The 15,093-nt window shown below is 39.3% G+C and overlaps 1 protein-coding gene across 2 annotated transcripts in view; it reads right to left on the reverse strand.

The window, feature by feature from the left end:
* LOC122648535 (preprotein translocase subunit SCY2, chloroplastic) overlaps window positions 1-12,989 on the reverse strand; it is a 71,856-nt gene extending 58,867 nt beyond the window's left edge. For both annotated transcript variants that reach the window (XM_043841745.1, XM_043841746.1), the window contains exons 1-3: window positions 12,809-12,989; window positions 9,927-10,445; window positions 7,239-7,327 (exon numbers count right to left, since the gene is read on the reverse strand). In XM_043841745.1, the coding sequence (XP_043697680.1) occupies window positions 7,239-7,327; window positions 9,927-10,445; window positions 12,809-12,881 (681 nt within the window). In that variant the 5' untranslated portion in view covers window positions 12,882-12,989. The remainder of the gene's footprint in view (window positions 1-7,238; window positions 7,328-9,926; window positions 10,446-12,808) is intronic.
* Between the last annotated feature and the right edge of the window lie 2,104 nt (window positions 12,990-15,093).

Genomic DNA, 15,093 nt, shown 5'->3' on the forward strand with positions numbered 1-15,093 from the left:
TCAACCGGATTCCACCAGTCCCTTTCCACCTTGATAGAACCACAAGGATGCACACTCACAAGGAGCACAGGAGCAGCAACAATGGTAGCCAACAAGCAAAAGCTTTTTTCATTAATCAAATTCGTGTTCAATGCTGGCCTCCCTTACAAACTTATATAGAAGACTCAAAAATAGATTTAGACACTAAAAAGGAATGGCCTAATCCTATCCCTAACCTATTAGGTAATTTAAATTGACTAGGAAACTAAAATACTAAAGGAAATAGACTCAAAACATGGCTGGACTTATAGAGTCCTAATCCAGCCCAACTTACATCACATGACCACTTCACCAAGTCACATGATCACTTAAATTGAACCAATTGGATGCAACCAATTTGAACCGGTTCAATTAGAAAACATAAAAATAAACTATGTATTGGGCTAATCCCGTATGCAACCTATGTACCCCTAGTTTAGGCTCATTAAAGTGGCTTTATACATAGAAACCCTTGGGAACAAAGGCCCAACATGTATATAACCCAACCCTAGACCTATTTCTAAAGAAATAAGCCAATATCTATGATGAACCTGCATCAAGGCTACTCTCAAAATATTGAGAAGTGATAATGGGACAGAGTATAAAGAATCACAATTTCAAAAATATTTGGCTGACCATGGAATCATTCATCAAACTAGTTGTGTTGATACCCCTACCCAAAATGGTGTGGTAGAAAGGAAAAACCGCCACTTGTTAGAAATGGCCAGAGCTTTGATGTTTGCGAAAAATGTCCCATCTCAATATTGGGGGGATGCGGTTCTTACGGCGGCCTATCTCATCAATAGGCTGCCCTCTAGGGTACTTAACTCCCGTAACCCCTCTGATATTTTGATTGGTAATTCCTCCTTTATTGTGCCTCCCAAGGTGTTTGGTTGTGTGTGTTATGCTAGAGATACCAAATCTCCAGGCAAACTTGAACCTCGGGGGCTCCGTTGTATTTTCTTGGGTTATTCTCCAACCCAGAAAGGCTATAAATGCAACCATCCCCCTTCCCGCCGTACCGTGGTTAGTATGGATGTTATTTTCCATGAGTCTCTTTCTTATTATTCTTCGCCACCTCTTCAGGGGGAGAGTGCTGGTGAAGACGTGGCTTTCGAAATTCCTTTACCTGAGGTGCCTCTGGCTGTTGCCCAGCCATCTTTACCACCCTCGGCTACTGTCCAGCCCCCTTTACCACCCACGGCGGCTGCCCAGCCCTTTTTGGATGCTTCCCATCCAACTTTGGATGCTGCCCATCCTACTTTGGAGACTACCCAACAACCTCTGGCTGTTCCTCCCTCGCCCAATGGGAATCCTTTACAGGGGGAGACCATAGAAAATAGTGTTGTTAATATTCCTATTCAGGGGGAGCTGACTCCAGTCCTGAGAACTATTGGTGAATTTCAAAAGAGAATTTACAACTCCAACATGATCACCTATACAAGGGGCAGATCCACCAGAGGGCAGTTGCATCCCACTGAAGCACCAGTACCCATCCAATTGCTGGCTCCAGACACAGATCCTACATCTCCTGGTAATCCATCTCCTTCTGACCTACCTATTGCACTTCGCAAAGGTACTAGGACTTGCACTTTACATCCCATATCTCATTTTGTTTCTTATAACTCTCTTTCTCCCTCTTTTTATGCATTTGTATCTTCTCTTTCCTCTATCTCGATTCCTAGAAATTGGCAGGAAGCATCTACAGATGGAAAGTGGAAGGCAGCAATGTTGGAAAAAATGATAGCAATACACAAAAATAATAGGTGGGATCTTGTGGCTCTTCCTCCAGCGAAAAAACCAGTGGGATGTAGATGGGTCTTCATGGTTAAACAAAAAGCTGATGGCTCGGTGGATAGGTATAAGGCATGTCTGGTTGCAAAGGGGTTCACTCAGACTTATAGAGTTGACTATCAGGAGACCTTTGCACTAGTGGTAAAGCTCAACACCGTCAGGGTGTTATTATCTTGTGCTGTGAATCTTGGGTGGGATCTTCAGCAATTAAATGTCAAATATGCCTTCCTCTATGGAGAGCTTGAGGTGGAGGTATATATGGACATTCCACCAGGTCTTTCTGATGACAGGACTAAAGGCAGGGTTTGTAAATTGAAGCGTGCCCTTTATGGTTTGAAGCAGTCACCGAGGGCCCGGTTTGGCAGATTTCATAAGGCTATGATTTCAACAGGTTACAAGCAGAGCAATGCTGATCACACTTTGTTTATCAGACGGCTTGGTAACAAGGTTACTCTTCTCATAGTCTATGTGGATGATATTGTGGTCACGGGTAATGATGATGCTGCAATCAGGGATTTGAAAATTCTTCCTGGCCGTGAGTTTGAGGTCAAAGATCTTGGTCCCCTAAAATATTTTCTAGGGATAGAAGTTGCTCGATCTTCAAAGGACATCTTTCTTTCTCAAAGAAAATATGTCCTTGATCTATTGACTGAGACAGGGCTACTTGGCTGTCATCCTTCAGATACTCCTATGGAAGCTACTACAAAACTTAGGGAGAAAGAGGGTGAGCCTGTTGACAAGGGTGCTTATCAGCGGTTAGTGGGCAAACTAATCTACCTTTCTCACACACGCCCTGACATTGCAGTTGTTGTAAGTTTGGTGAGTCAGTTCATGCATGATCCCTATTCCTCTCATATGAATGCAGTCCGTCGTATTTTGAGGTATTTGAAGTCTGCTCCGGGAAAGGGAATCCTTCTATCTCCCAATGGTCACTTGAAGATTGAAGCCTATATTGATGCTGATTGGGCTGGTTCTCCTAACAGGAAATCTATCTCTGGCTACTGTTCCTTTGTGGGTGGGAACCTTGTCACATGGCGTAGCAAAAAGAAGAATGTTGTGGCAAGGTCTAGTGCTGAAGCCGAGTTCCGTGCAATGGCACAAGGAATTTGTGAACTTCTGTGGCTTAGAGGATTATTGCAGGATATTGGTGTTGTTGTCCATCTTCCTATGATGCTTTATTGTGACAATAAAGGTCACAATAAAGCCGCCATTAGCATTGCTCATAACCCTATCCAGCATGATCGTACTAAACACGTGGAGGTTGACCGTCATTTCATCAAGGAGAAGCTTGAAGCCGGCCTCATTTGTTTTCCCTTTGTGAAGTCCACTGATCAACTGGCTGATGTATTCACTAAGGGGCTGAGTAGCAAGCTGTTTCATCCTATCTTAGTCAAGTTGGGCATGCATGATATATATGCACCAACTTGAGGGGGAGTGTTAGCTATATGGCCAGAATACCGTGTGGGTATTCTGGTCCTCTTTCTTTTGTTATTTTATTTATTTCGTACATGTGGTTTAGTCCCACATTGCTAATGTACAATTGTTTCATTCTTCATTATGATTATAAATAAAGATGTGCTTGGGATGACTAAATCATCCAAGCATTCATTCTCTAATCCTATTCTGTTAACAGGTTTATACTTTATACTGTTGTAAGTCATAGTTATCAAGGCGGGAAGGCGACAATGGTGTTTTAGAGGATCAAAAATCAAGGCGACACCGCCATAGTGGCAAGGCGCCCAAGGCGCCTGCCTAGGCACCTAAGGCGTCCAAGGCCACCAAGGAGCCTGGACGCCTTGATAACTATGGTTGTAACTATTCTAAGAAAATATGATCTTATCTACAAGTAATTAAACTGCTCTCGATTTAGAGAAATGTTCTTGTTCACTAAAAAGTTTGACTGGTTAAATGATTTTATTTTTACATGAGACTTTTAGTATTAGGTAGAGCACAAAACCAGCTTTCCAACAAATGCAAAAAATTGCTTAAATTTGATTTATATTGAAGGAGTCATGTTCAGGTCAAACCTTATTTGGTGTGCGTGAATGTTGTCAAAATCGCTATGAATAAAAATATTTTTTAGATATCAAAAGAAATGAATATTTTACCGCTCTTTTGGTTTTTAACAATGTTTTACCATATTAAGATTTATAGAATTTTTAGATTTGAGAAAAACTATAGCATTTGAAAGTTGAAAATTTCACCTACCGCCAAAAATTTAGTTTCTATTCATGGACTAGGGGGTTGATTTTTTATCTTTTTGGAATTTGATTTTTTAAACTATTTTTATTGGACTCAAATAGAGGGTATTTGCTTATTTATAAATAATATCTTTAGTAAATGAATATAAAAACATTTACTTAACTGACATTTGGCATAAATAAGTGCCAGAATTGGGATTCGATACCAATTAAACCAGTGCAAGGCACCTTGAACCAAGGCAACAATTGCCTAGACCCCAAGAAAACCGCTTGGACGCCAAGGCATCGCCTAGGCGATGCCTTGACAACTATGATTGGGTTAAATCAAGGATCAGCTTTAAGCCCTTATTTGTTTGCACTTATCATGGATGATTTAACGAAAGACATTCAAGATGTGGTCCCTTGGTGTATGCTTTTTGTTGATGATATTGTTTTGGTGGATGAGGCAAAAGCAAGGATTAACACCAAGTTGGAGTTAGGGAGATCAACCTTGGAATCAAAAGGTTTTAAGATAAGTAACATGAAGACAGAGTATATGGTGTGTAACTTTGGTTATAGTAGGATGGATAATGAGGTGGCGAAAATTGATGAGAGGGAGATTCTGCAAAGTGGTTATTTTAGGTATCTGGGCTGAATCATAAATAAAGAAGGTGATATAGAAGACGATGTTTCACAGTGAATTAAAATAGGATGGATGAAGTGGAGAGGAGCGTCTAGAGTGTTGTGTGATCGACATATTCCTTAAAAACTTAAAAGGAAAATTTTGTAGAACAGTCATACGACCGGCTATAATGTATGGTGCGAAATGTTGGGCAGTTAAGAAGCATCATATAGATAAACCTAGTGTAGCAGAGATGAGGATGTTGAGATGGATGAGTGGCAAAACTAGGAAGGATAAAGTAAAGAATGATCATATTAGAGCTGATTTTGGAGTAGCTCCTGATGTAGATCAAAGCATGAAGAAAATGGCAAAAACACTGTTCACGAAATTACTGTTCGCATGGTACTGTTCACATGAACAGTGATATGGGCCCCACCTGGACAGATGGCTTAGAGGAGTTGATGTTAGATTTTATTTTATTAGACTATTATTTAGTTTCCTATTTGAGTTTGGAATCCTAATTGGGAATCCTAGTTAGACTCTAGTTTCTATTTTTATTGGGAATCCTAGTTAGAATCTAGTTTCAATTTTTTTTGTCTCAGCCATTAGGCTATATAACCATTGTAATTAGCTCTTGAGAGCCCAGGATTTAATGAATTAAGTTATGGTGCTGTTTGCATTGCTTTGTCCTGAGAGAGGCTGAGAAGGGTGAGGTACCCAGGGTGAGAAGCCCAGGCTGAGATAGCCAACCCCTCCTATCCCTATCCCCATTCGTATATGTTTTTCTCCATCGATTTGTGATCCCTACTCTGAGTTTATTTCCTGTGCACAACTGAGATCATCCGATTCCCAGAAGTGATGCTGAGATCATCTACTGAAGTCTATATTGAAGTCCCCAAGTGCTGCTATCAAAGTTGCTGATATGACAGTCAAATCACACCTGTGGCTGGGCTTTGTTTCTATTTTCCTGCTGCTACATCAAGCCTGTGGAACTTGAGATCCTACCATTGTTTTCGAGTAATATTTGGAGGACAAACTTCTATCAATATCCCCTCCATTCGATCCCAATTTGGGTTAGATCTGCTAGCTGGTTTGAGTCCTATTCCTTATCCTTCTAATTTTGAACCTAGTTCCTAATTTCATTAGTTTGCAATATCTCAGCAGCTTGTAACTCCTTTGGTCTGAGACTTCCAGGGTTTGATCAGCCCTTAGATGTCTACTTTCCGCTGGTGATTGAACACCATCTAGTGACCTATTTAGGGTTTGAATATCTAGTGTTTTCCCTGAGTTAAACCTACTGTTTACAGATCTGATTTTGGTTTCTATTATTGAATGTAAGTCTGAAGTTAGAACATGTTGGGTATAATTATTGAGATCCTGCTTGGGACTAGGTCACTGTGACTTGGTCTTTACATTAGCTCCGATACATGACAAGCTACGAGAAAGTCGTTTGAGGTGGCATGGTAATGTAGATTATGGCCAGAGGAAGAAGCAAAAGATCCATCGACCCGGTCTTTTTTTGGGCCAGAACTGGACCAGCTTGAGCCAGCCAAGCAGGGACCAAAGATGTCCCACGATTTTGATAAGATCCTCCTTTGACCAGTCAACTAGGATTGGTGCACTTTAGTAGTTACTATATTTATTAGTTTCTAATTTGTTACTTGCATGTGGCTGAATTATAAAGCACAGTAGTTTCTAATTTAGTTAACTTCTATTTTAGTTAGGATTTAGTAATTTCTATTTTCCTAAGTTTCTATTTTTATTGTAAGCTTGCCTAAATTATAAATAGGCCCCATCAGTTGTACTTGAATCAGAACTGAATAATAGAATTTTGAGGCCATGCTTGTCATCGGTTATGGGAGAACATTCCCTGTTCAACAGCTGGGATAGCTGTGGGTGAGAGACCCAGGGCTGAGATAGCCCATCCCCTATCCCCTTCTCCTATCCTCTTCTCCTTTCTTCTTATCCTTTATGTTCTCCATTCATATGTAATAGAAAACAACAATAAAAATAAGAAGAGAGTTTTTGATATTTAATTTGTTCCTTATCGTGTTGATCCTGGCTACAATCGATGTCTCACTGGTTCCTCCCTGGTTCAAGGTTGACTTATGCATTACATGGCCATATTCAATGGAGGCATTTGGATGCTCCAATATGGAGGAGTGATTTGATTCAGATTGAAGGGACTAAAAGAGTCGGAGGCAAACCTAAAATGAGCTTAGGAGAAGTAGTGAGGAAAGACATGCATAGCTTAGGCCTTCTATCAAGTATGACCTTGAATAGCAGAATGGAGGGTAAGGATCCATGTAGCCAATTCCATTTAGTTGGAATAAGGCTGTTGTTGTTGTTGTGGCTCAAGATTTTAACATCACTAGTTGTGCTTACTAAGGTAGCTAGTATTGTGACCACAATATGAATAGGGTCTGTTAGTTCCATCATCCATCCCTCTGACGTAAACTCCACTCAGCCTCCAATAATCCCATGCAAAAATTACATAACTATATAATCTCCGCAGAACTCAGATAAAAAAGGCAAAAAATTGATATAGAAAAAAAACTACACCAGAAACATTTTATCCAAATAGCAAAGATTAATATTGAAGTGATTCAGAAAATTCTGTAAACCTGCATAAGAATTGATGCTCCTATTTGAGGACTGATTCCAAGCTGGAAAAGTGACAGTTTAAGCTCTGCTGCAAAATCACCTAGTTCATCTGCCAAAAATAAAATTTGAATAACCAGGCTCTTGCCACAAACCAGAAGAACCAATCTACCAACCAACACCAAACAAGAACAAGATCAATTTTTTAACATTCCGACTATGAGTTACTTATACATTTATTCATCTAAATTCTAGAACTTTACATCATAGTTCAAGAACTCGCCGAGATCTCGGTAATATCACTCTTTTTGAAAAAAGCGAGACAAAACTTAAGGCGAAATGAAATATTACCCCAACTCGGTCGAGATCTCAGTTCGAGATTTTGGTTCGTCCGAGATTTGAACCAAACTTACCTTTATAATGTACATATCTCGACCGAGACAGTCAAGATCTCTCCAGAACTCGACTGTCTCGGTGAACTTGATAGAGAAGTGTGCATTTGACCTGATTTTTGAGGATTTTCGACGGTGGTTTATGATAAAGATATATATAATATGTTAAGATTGATGTATTGTATACTTTTACATTTGTAATGTTTATTTAAGTTGTTTTCTATTAATTGTATGATTTGATTGATTTCAATTACTAAATTATGTATAGAATAGGGTCTATTAGTACGTCGTCGCCTACCAACCTAGGGTTCGAAGGGAAACTCCTATTTGGACTTTGTTTTTGCAAAATCTGATAGTGTCATTGTGTTTAAATGGCCTAAAATAGGCTGAGTACCAAGTTTCAAGCCCAAACTAGGTCTAAAACCCACCGAAACCAACCTTTGAGTTCAAAAAAAAATTTACTCCAACTTGCCGAAATCTTGCCAAAATCTCGGCCCGACTCGGTTTTTTGGCTGGGCGAAATCTGTACCGAAACCGAGTTCTTGAACCTTGCATTACAGTGAGCTTCCCTAGTTATCCTGTTAGTCATATCTAAAGTCCTCCATTAGTCTGAGTAGGACCAATGGTGTGACATGAAATGGCTGTAATTTTGCAATACCTGCTTCATCAATGAGAAGTTGCATCACATTGGCAGATGCTTGAAATAATAAACAAAATGTGACTGAAAAAATTGTGCATTGAAGACCTTGGTTTTAAACAATTGATTCAACACTCCTAATCTTCCCCCAGCCATCTAACCTCTTAATTGAGTTATTCTCTGGTCATCTGTTGTCGTAATTCACTATTACTTTTGTCTCTATCCCCAGCCAAACAATCCTTCTACTTAACTTACCATGTATCTCAAAAGGAAATTTTCCTTCAAGGCTGGAAGTTTTGATCGAAAACATCATCCATTTGCATACGTTAGTCCATATGTATAGGATAAGGGTAATGTCACTAAAATGTAAAAAGACAAAGTCCAGAATGTCAATAAAATATAAAAAGACATACGAAGTCCAGAATAAACATGATTTTAAATTTTTTTTGTTAAAAGAAAAAAGAAAAAAGAAATCCTACCAATCTTATTCGATGGCATAGGAAATGAAGCAACTAGGGTTAGTGGCTCAGCATGCAAATGTAAAATTCTTCCATTATCAAAAATATAAATTTTTTAAGAGATCCAGGATACAGATTTTTGCAACAATTAATACTTATAAACTAATTAGACAAGAGTAACTCTTGACTTAATGTTAGGACTCCCTCCATTATATTCTTTAGGCTCTTTTGTTAATGTAAAAAGTACAGTGCTTTTAAGCTTTTAGTTCACAAACACCTCATAGCTCAACCATGAATGCAAAGAGAATGGTCAAACTGTACCAGATAGACAATCACAGTGACTCACTTCCTTAGGCCCCGTTTGTTTAGAGGGGAAGGTGGGGTGGGATTGTTGGGAAGTTGGGACCCACATGTTGGAGGGGTTTTGTTGGGGTGGAAATGTTGAGGTAAAGTTGAGGTAGAGTTACTTTTCGCATGAACAGTAACCAAAGAATTGGTGGGACTTTGGATAGCAAAGGGGTGGGATTTTGAAGTGCCACATCAGCAGACAAAGCAATTAATGATGTCCCCTGAGCTTTTGTAAGTTCACCATCCTAAATTAACCAAACAAAGTTGGGGTGGGATTTTGAAGTGCCACATCATCATTTTCCCACTCCAGTTCTCCCACCCAACCTAAGTCCCCTCTAAACAACCAGTTTAATTTGGTAACTGTTAGAGTTTATGTATTAGAGGTATATTTGTCTCTGTCTTTATTATAAGCCATAGAGTTGTAATTTTCTTTTTTATTCTCTTTTTATCCTTTACCTCCTTAGGGAGTTCTATGTATTTTCCTAAGAGTTATTAGTGAAGTGAATATAGGAGTTAGGAGAGGGTTTCTCTCTAACTCACAATTCTCCCATTCTCTCTTCTTCTTCTTCTTGCTGCAAGTCACCTCTCTATTACCTAGAATCGATCCAACCTAGAGTTCTAACTGTAACCGATATGTGTGTTTCTGTAGGAGAATTGCCAAAGAATTTATTAATATATTCTATCAAATATGGCAATTTATTTGAAACGGCATAAACTATATCATGCTGAAAACTGTTGATATTTTAACAGGAGGGAGTTAAGAAATGGCATACACATACCTATTATTTCAACACTGAAGTACAGACTTAATTCAAGAATACAAAAATCCGAACTCTGCAAATGCACCGACTCAATATATACATAACATGAACTTACCAACAGAACCAGACACAAAACTCAGGTACTCCTCAGGAATCAACCTTCTATCAAAGCCAGGCAATGGAATGAAATAACCAACACGACTGAGCACTATTAATACAGCTGTCACAAATAACCTCCGTCGTATTTCACTCTTAAAGAATGCCTCCGCAGCATCATTGACAACAGAACCCAGACGAACAAAACTTAGGAACCTATTTCGAAACATTTTAGGTCTGGTGGCCAAGGTTTCAGAATTGCTGATATCAAGAGAACGGTGAACATCTATTTCATCATCAGAACTTTGTGAAGCAGATTCAAGGTGCAAAGACTGCATGTAGCTTGCCTCAACATTCAAATTACTTCTAAGGTTATTGGAACTATGTAGAGAAATTTTCCGAGACAGATTTAATGGCACATGATTATTGAAAAAAACTGTGTGCCTCCTGATGGAACATGATGAATTGATAACCAGGGAACTGCAGGTTTTAGCAACCAATGGATGATAAAAATGGAGATTGGGTTCGACCAGCCCACCTGTAGATGAGTGCCACAAGTTAGAAACAAAATGCAAGAACTATCACCAAAGATAAAGTAATTCTATTGCATAAAAATGCATTGTAACACTACATATTATGTAAAGCTACAAGCTGATCAAGTAATATGATCCAGATATAAAAAAAATTTGAGCATGAGTCATTATCAAGACAACAGTTATTATTATATGATTCGACTTATACATATATTGTGTAATCCACATTTAGTTGCAATATAATATGCATAAATGTAGATGTGACAACAAAAAGTTCTGCCAAAGTTCTAGTAATATCAAACTACATACAAGTATAACATGTATAAATTTAGAAGAAGAGATAAAGTAGAAGGAGACAAAAAGAAAGAAGCTGGGAAAAGGCACTAAAATAGTGTAGCCAGCCTAGTCTAATGAGTCCCTAATTCACCTTTGGAACAGCAAGGGAGTCTTCAACTTACTCCGACTTTGCCGTTCTTTCCCAATACAAAGGGCTGTATCACATCGACATGTCGATTCGTTTTCTGCCACAATGAGATGGGAAATTTGTAACCTTTGTCGCTTTTCGCCGTAGCTTGCTGCTCGCTCGTTGTCTACTAAATGAGCCTTCACTGCTAGCCCAACCCCTGTCTTTAATCTTAGGTAAAGAATCGCAGTATATCAACTACTTACAAGACTACCAGGAACTTCGACTTAGGGTGATATGGCAATCTTGATCTTATGGATTCTAGATTAGCCAGATGTCAAATTTCAGACTTAGATTCAACCATATAAGCATTGACATATTCACTTGTATTTTCAGCTGTCCATTTCTTTTTGGAAAAGTTTCATTTGCCCACTGGATTTTTCAAAACTTCATTTAGCTACTTGGCCAACTCTGTATTAGCCGAAACTTGACGCGTGAGCAGGGGACCTTCGTGTCCACCAGTTCACAAAATTTCATCTCTATCCAAATAAGCCGTGTGGCAGATATTTGTGCCAGTCTAGAGAAACTCTCTAGACCTGCTGACCTAGTAAAACTTCATCCATAAATTAAATAGCTTCTACTATGAGTGAGGCATGGCCTTCAGCAAGGAAAAATGTAATTACTTGAACAACCACTGCAAGACTCGACACATGAACTCCAAAATTAGAAGCAATAACATGCCAATAGCTATGCCCACCTTACTGACAAGACACAGTGTTTTGACATGTCTACACAAGTCAGACTCACAAAACTTGTAATATGGAACTCCACAAGAATGACCAGCATGCAGAAGGAAGAATTAAACAAATTAAAAAAGCAATGGCCTTTAAGCATCCTGGGATTTTTTATTTTTGACAACCATCCTTTAAAGTTTTGGTTTTCTCACTAGTAGTATTCCGAGGAAGGAGGGGGCATAACCATTTTTTCCCCCTTCAACATAATCATAAAATAATATTGCACAGCAACAAAATGGGTTATGGATTGTCCAGGCTTCATACATCAACCTACTCTCCATCACTGACCAACTAAAAAAATATTATTATCATTAAATAAAGGGAAAAACTAATCATTACCAGCCATGGTAATCAAGTAGAAGAGATACAGAACGACATGAAAATAGTTCTTAGCCTTGTTTCTGAGAGATATTTCAGACATAAAAGAATAATTTCTGCTACATAACGAGGGGATGTCTAATAAACACTGAAACATGTCCCTCTGTGAGATCCTTTCCAACTGTTATAAGGACAGTTTCTTGAACTGGGTACATAAACAAAAGAAGGGGAGGGTGTAACCTAAAAGATAACTCTTTTACGGTGGAGCCACCAGATGCTTTCTTTTGACACGACAATTGGCGCTCAAAGTCCTTTCTAACTCCTCCAAGTAGACATTTGCATATAATGCGGTATAGAGACCATAGTTTCTATTTACAAAATTCCACAAGACAAGATAACATGTAGCAGAATAAAATTTTAAAGACAATCGACGAAAATAAAACCCTAGTTAATAACGACAAAGTACTTCAGCAGCTGTCTAGGAAAGCAAGACACTGAAAATTGCTCATTTACTTCGATCAAGTTTATGCTAACAAAATACCAAGAGCAACAGACGTCAAACTCAACATATAGAAACAATGCATTGATAAGAAATTCGAACGTTTGGGGAGAAATTCAACAACTAAGAATATGCGCGAAACAACCGTGAAAGTATCAGCAAGGGAAAAAAAAAGCACAAACAGACTGAGAATGAAAGAAACGGACTGTACTCTAGGACTAGTAATAGACTTGAAGCTGCATTAGCCATAAGGAGTAAACAGCGAACACCAGACCAGAGTAAAAAGTTCTATGGAGCAGAGCATAGCATAGTTGGAGGAGAGGAGCAATATCGACTGATAAATGAAATGCTCACCTCGATTCCTGAAAGATTTTCTTCTAAAGATATCGAGACTGAAACTATGAGACCTTAAAGTCGTTGTTTCCATGGCAACAATTGCAGAAGAAACCAAAGAAGATTACCAGCTTCTGTTTCAACTTAGCAGCAATGGCTCGACCCCAATGTCCATCCGCTCCTCGCGGAAATGCCGCAGCAGGCGATAAGAGGCTCTTTTATTTGTATAATGCAAATCAAATTAAATTTTATCGTTCTACAGGCCAACACCCAGATTTTACTAAACTGAGGCAAAAATACGAGTTGGGATCCTCCGTCCACGTGGTAACCATCCCAGGGGTGATCGAACCGTCCAGGACACCCCAGGCCCAGGGACGGTTGGATCACTCTTGGGTGATTACCACGTGGGTAGAAGATCTGGACTCTAAATTACAAAGCCTTCACAGTTGGCAAGGTACCTTCTGCTCCATTTCCCGCCCACTCCATTTCCCCAAGTTCATCTAATAAAGGGGGGTGGATCTCACCTAGGCAATGTGTTCGGGCAGGGGTAGGATGGTCATTTCCATCCCCTCTATTAGAGGAACTTGGAGAAATGAAGCAGGTAAAAATACCGTAGTCATGGGCCTCATGGTGCCTTGAAATGCATCTCTCTATTTTAAATTCTTGGACAAGGGTTGAGCATGCCGCTCGCTCCAAGTAAGCAGGTAGTAGACACTTGGGAGGAGGGTCATTTCACCATAAAGGGGAGATAGGATGACACATGGTTGGGTAGCCCAATAATGTGCCAACCTTTACCCTAAATTCTTTAATGTGGTTCAATTGGATTTTAGCCTATATTTATTTTTATTTTATTTTTCTTTACCTAACTTGCCCCATGAGAAAATAGTTGGGTAAGAGGGGGGAGGGGTGGCCTTAAGGCACAAGATGAGGATAGGAGAGTGGACGACCTCCTGTCAGGACAATCGATCAACTTCCCGGGGGGTGGGGGAGAGAGAGAGAGAAACCTTAGGCCTATCTCATTTGATAAGGAGTCGTCACCTATATTAGGGTCTAGGACTCTTACTAAAAATAAAACAAAAACAACTTCATTTCGAAACTGATCAAATCTAAAGGTTGCGGTCTATGTCAGATTGTGGTTCGAGGAAGGTGTTAGGCACCACAGTCCACCCGGTAAAAATTGAACTTCTACCCTAGGTCAATGTAATATGAATTGGTCAAAATTAAAAGAAGAAAAACATGATGAAATTCAGATACATGCTACCAAAAAGGGAGGGGAGGATGTTACACCCTTAATCTGCTTTACTTGAAAGGTTAGTAAACTGGAATTTAAAGCACACATGGCATTTAAAAGGGGAAATCCTATACTAAGCATGATGAGATCATAAAATATACACGGCCGAAATTCTCCCCATTCATCTCACACATGGCATCAAAACATGAAAACAGTCATCATAAAGCATAAGAATAATGGGACTCATGGCATAAATAGTGAACATATGTATTAAATATACTAAGCATTGTGAAGGAACCTATATTACTACATAAAAGTATAGGAAATAAAGAAAATTTGAGCAGGAAAATTTTCCAAAATTACCCATGCAACCTATCCTAAAAAGGGTGAAAACCATGACAGAGAAGCGAGAAAATGGGTCTAGAACCCACAGCAAAGATATAAATGGTTAAAACAGCTGTAAAACCATTCAAAATAGGTCTAAATGAGATAAAAATAATCGGGAAATTTATGAAACACTCCCTGAAAATGGGTCGATACTCAGATCACCCCCTCTACACTAACGGTATTAGTCTGCAGTTAATTATTGGTGTAAAAGGACTATTTTACCTTTGTAATAAATCATTAGAATTAAATTTACAATACTACCCTTTCCTTCATCTTCAACTTAAAATACCCCACTGCCTCTGCTTCGCCTAGGCAGCACCGCCGCTGCCGCCTCTACTTCCCTGAGGAGGTCCAAAAACGACCCTCGACGGAGGACCAAAAACAGAGTGAACATGACCGTGGTGTCACCGTCTGAACTTCGCATGAAAGCAAAGCCCAGCGCCAACCAACCACCCAGGGTCTTATAGAGAGGAATAAAACCCCCAAAACTTGACTCGATCAGGTGGGTAGATCACAGGTAGTTCCAGCAGCAAGTAGTCAAAGAAAAGCTCAAAAAACAGAGCATCCGCTTGCAGCTAGGACAGTGTAAATTAAATTGAATCAAACCAGTAGATGGACCTAAGCTTTGGATCGAGTGTACCTCTTATATGTTGGTCAAACAACGGTCCAGGGATCAAACCATGGTTCC

Source organism: Telopea speciosissima, chromosome 1, assembly GCF_018873765.1.
Source record: "Telopea speciosissima isolate NSW1024214 ecotype Mountain lineage chromosome 1, Tspe_v1, whole genome shotgun sequence".
NCBI classification, from domain to species: domain Eukaryota; kingdom Viridiplantae; phylum Streptophyta; class Magnoliopsida; order Proteales; family Proteaceae; genus Telopea; species Telopea speciosissima.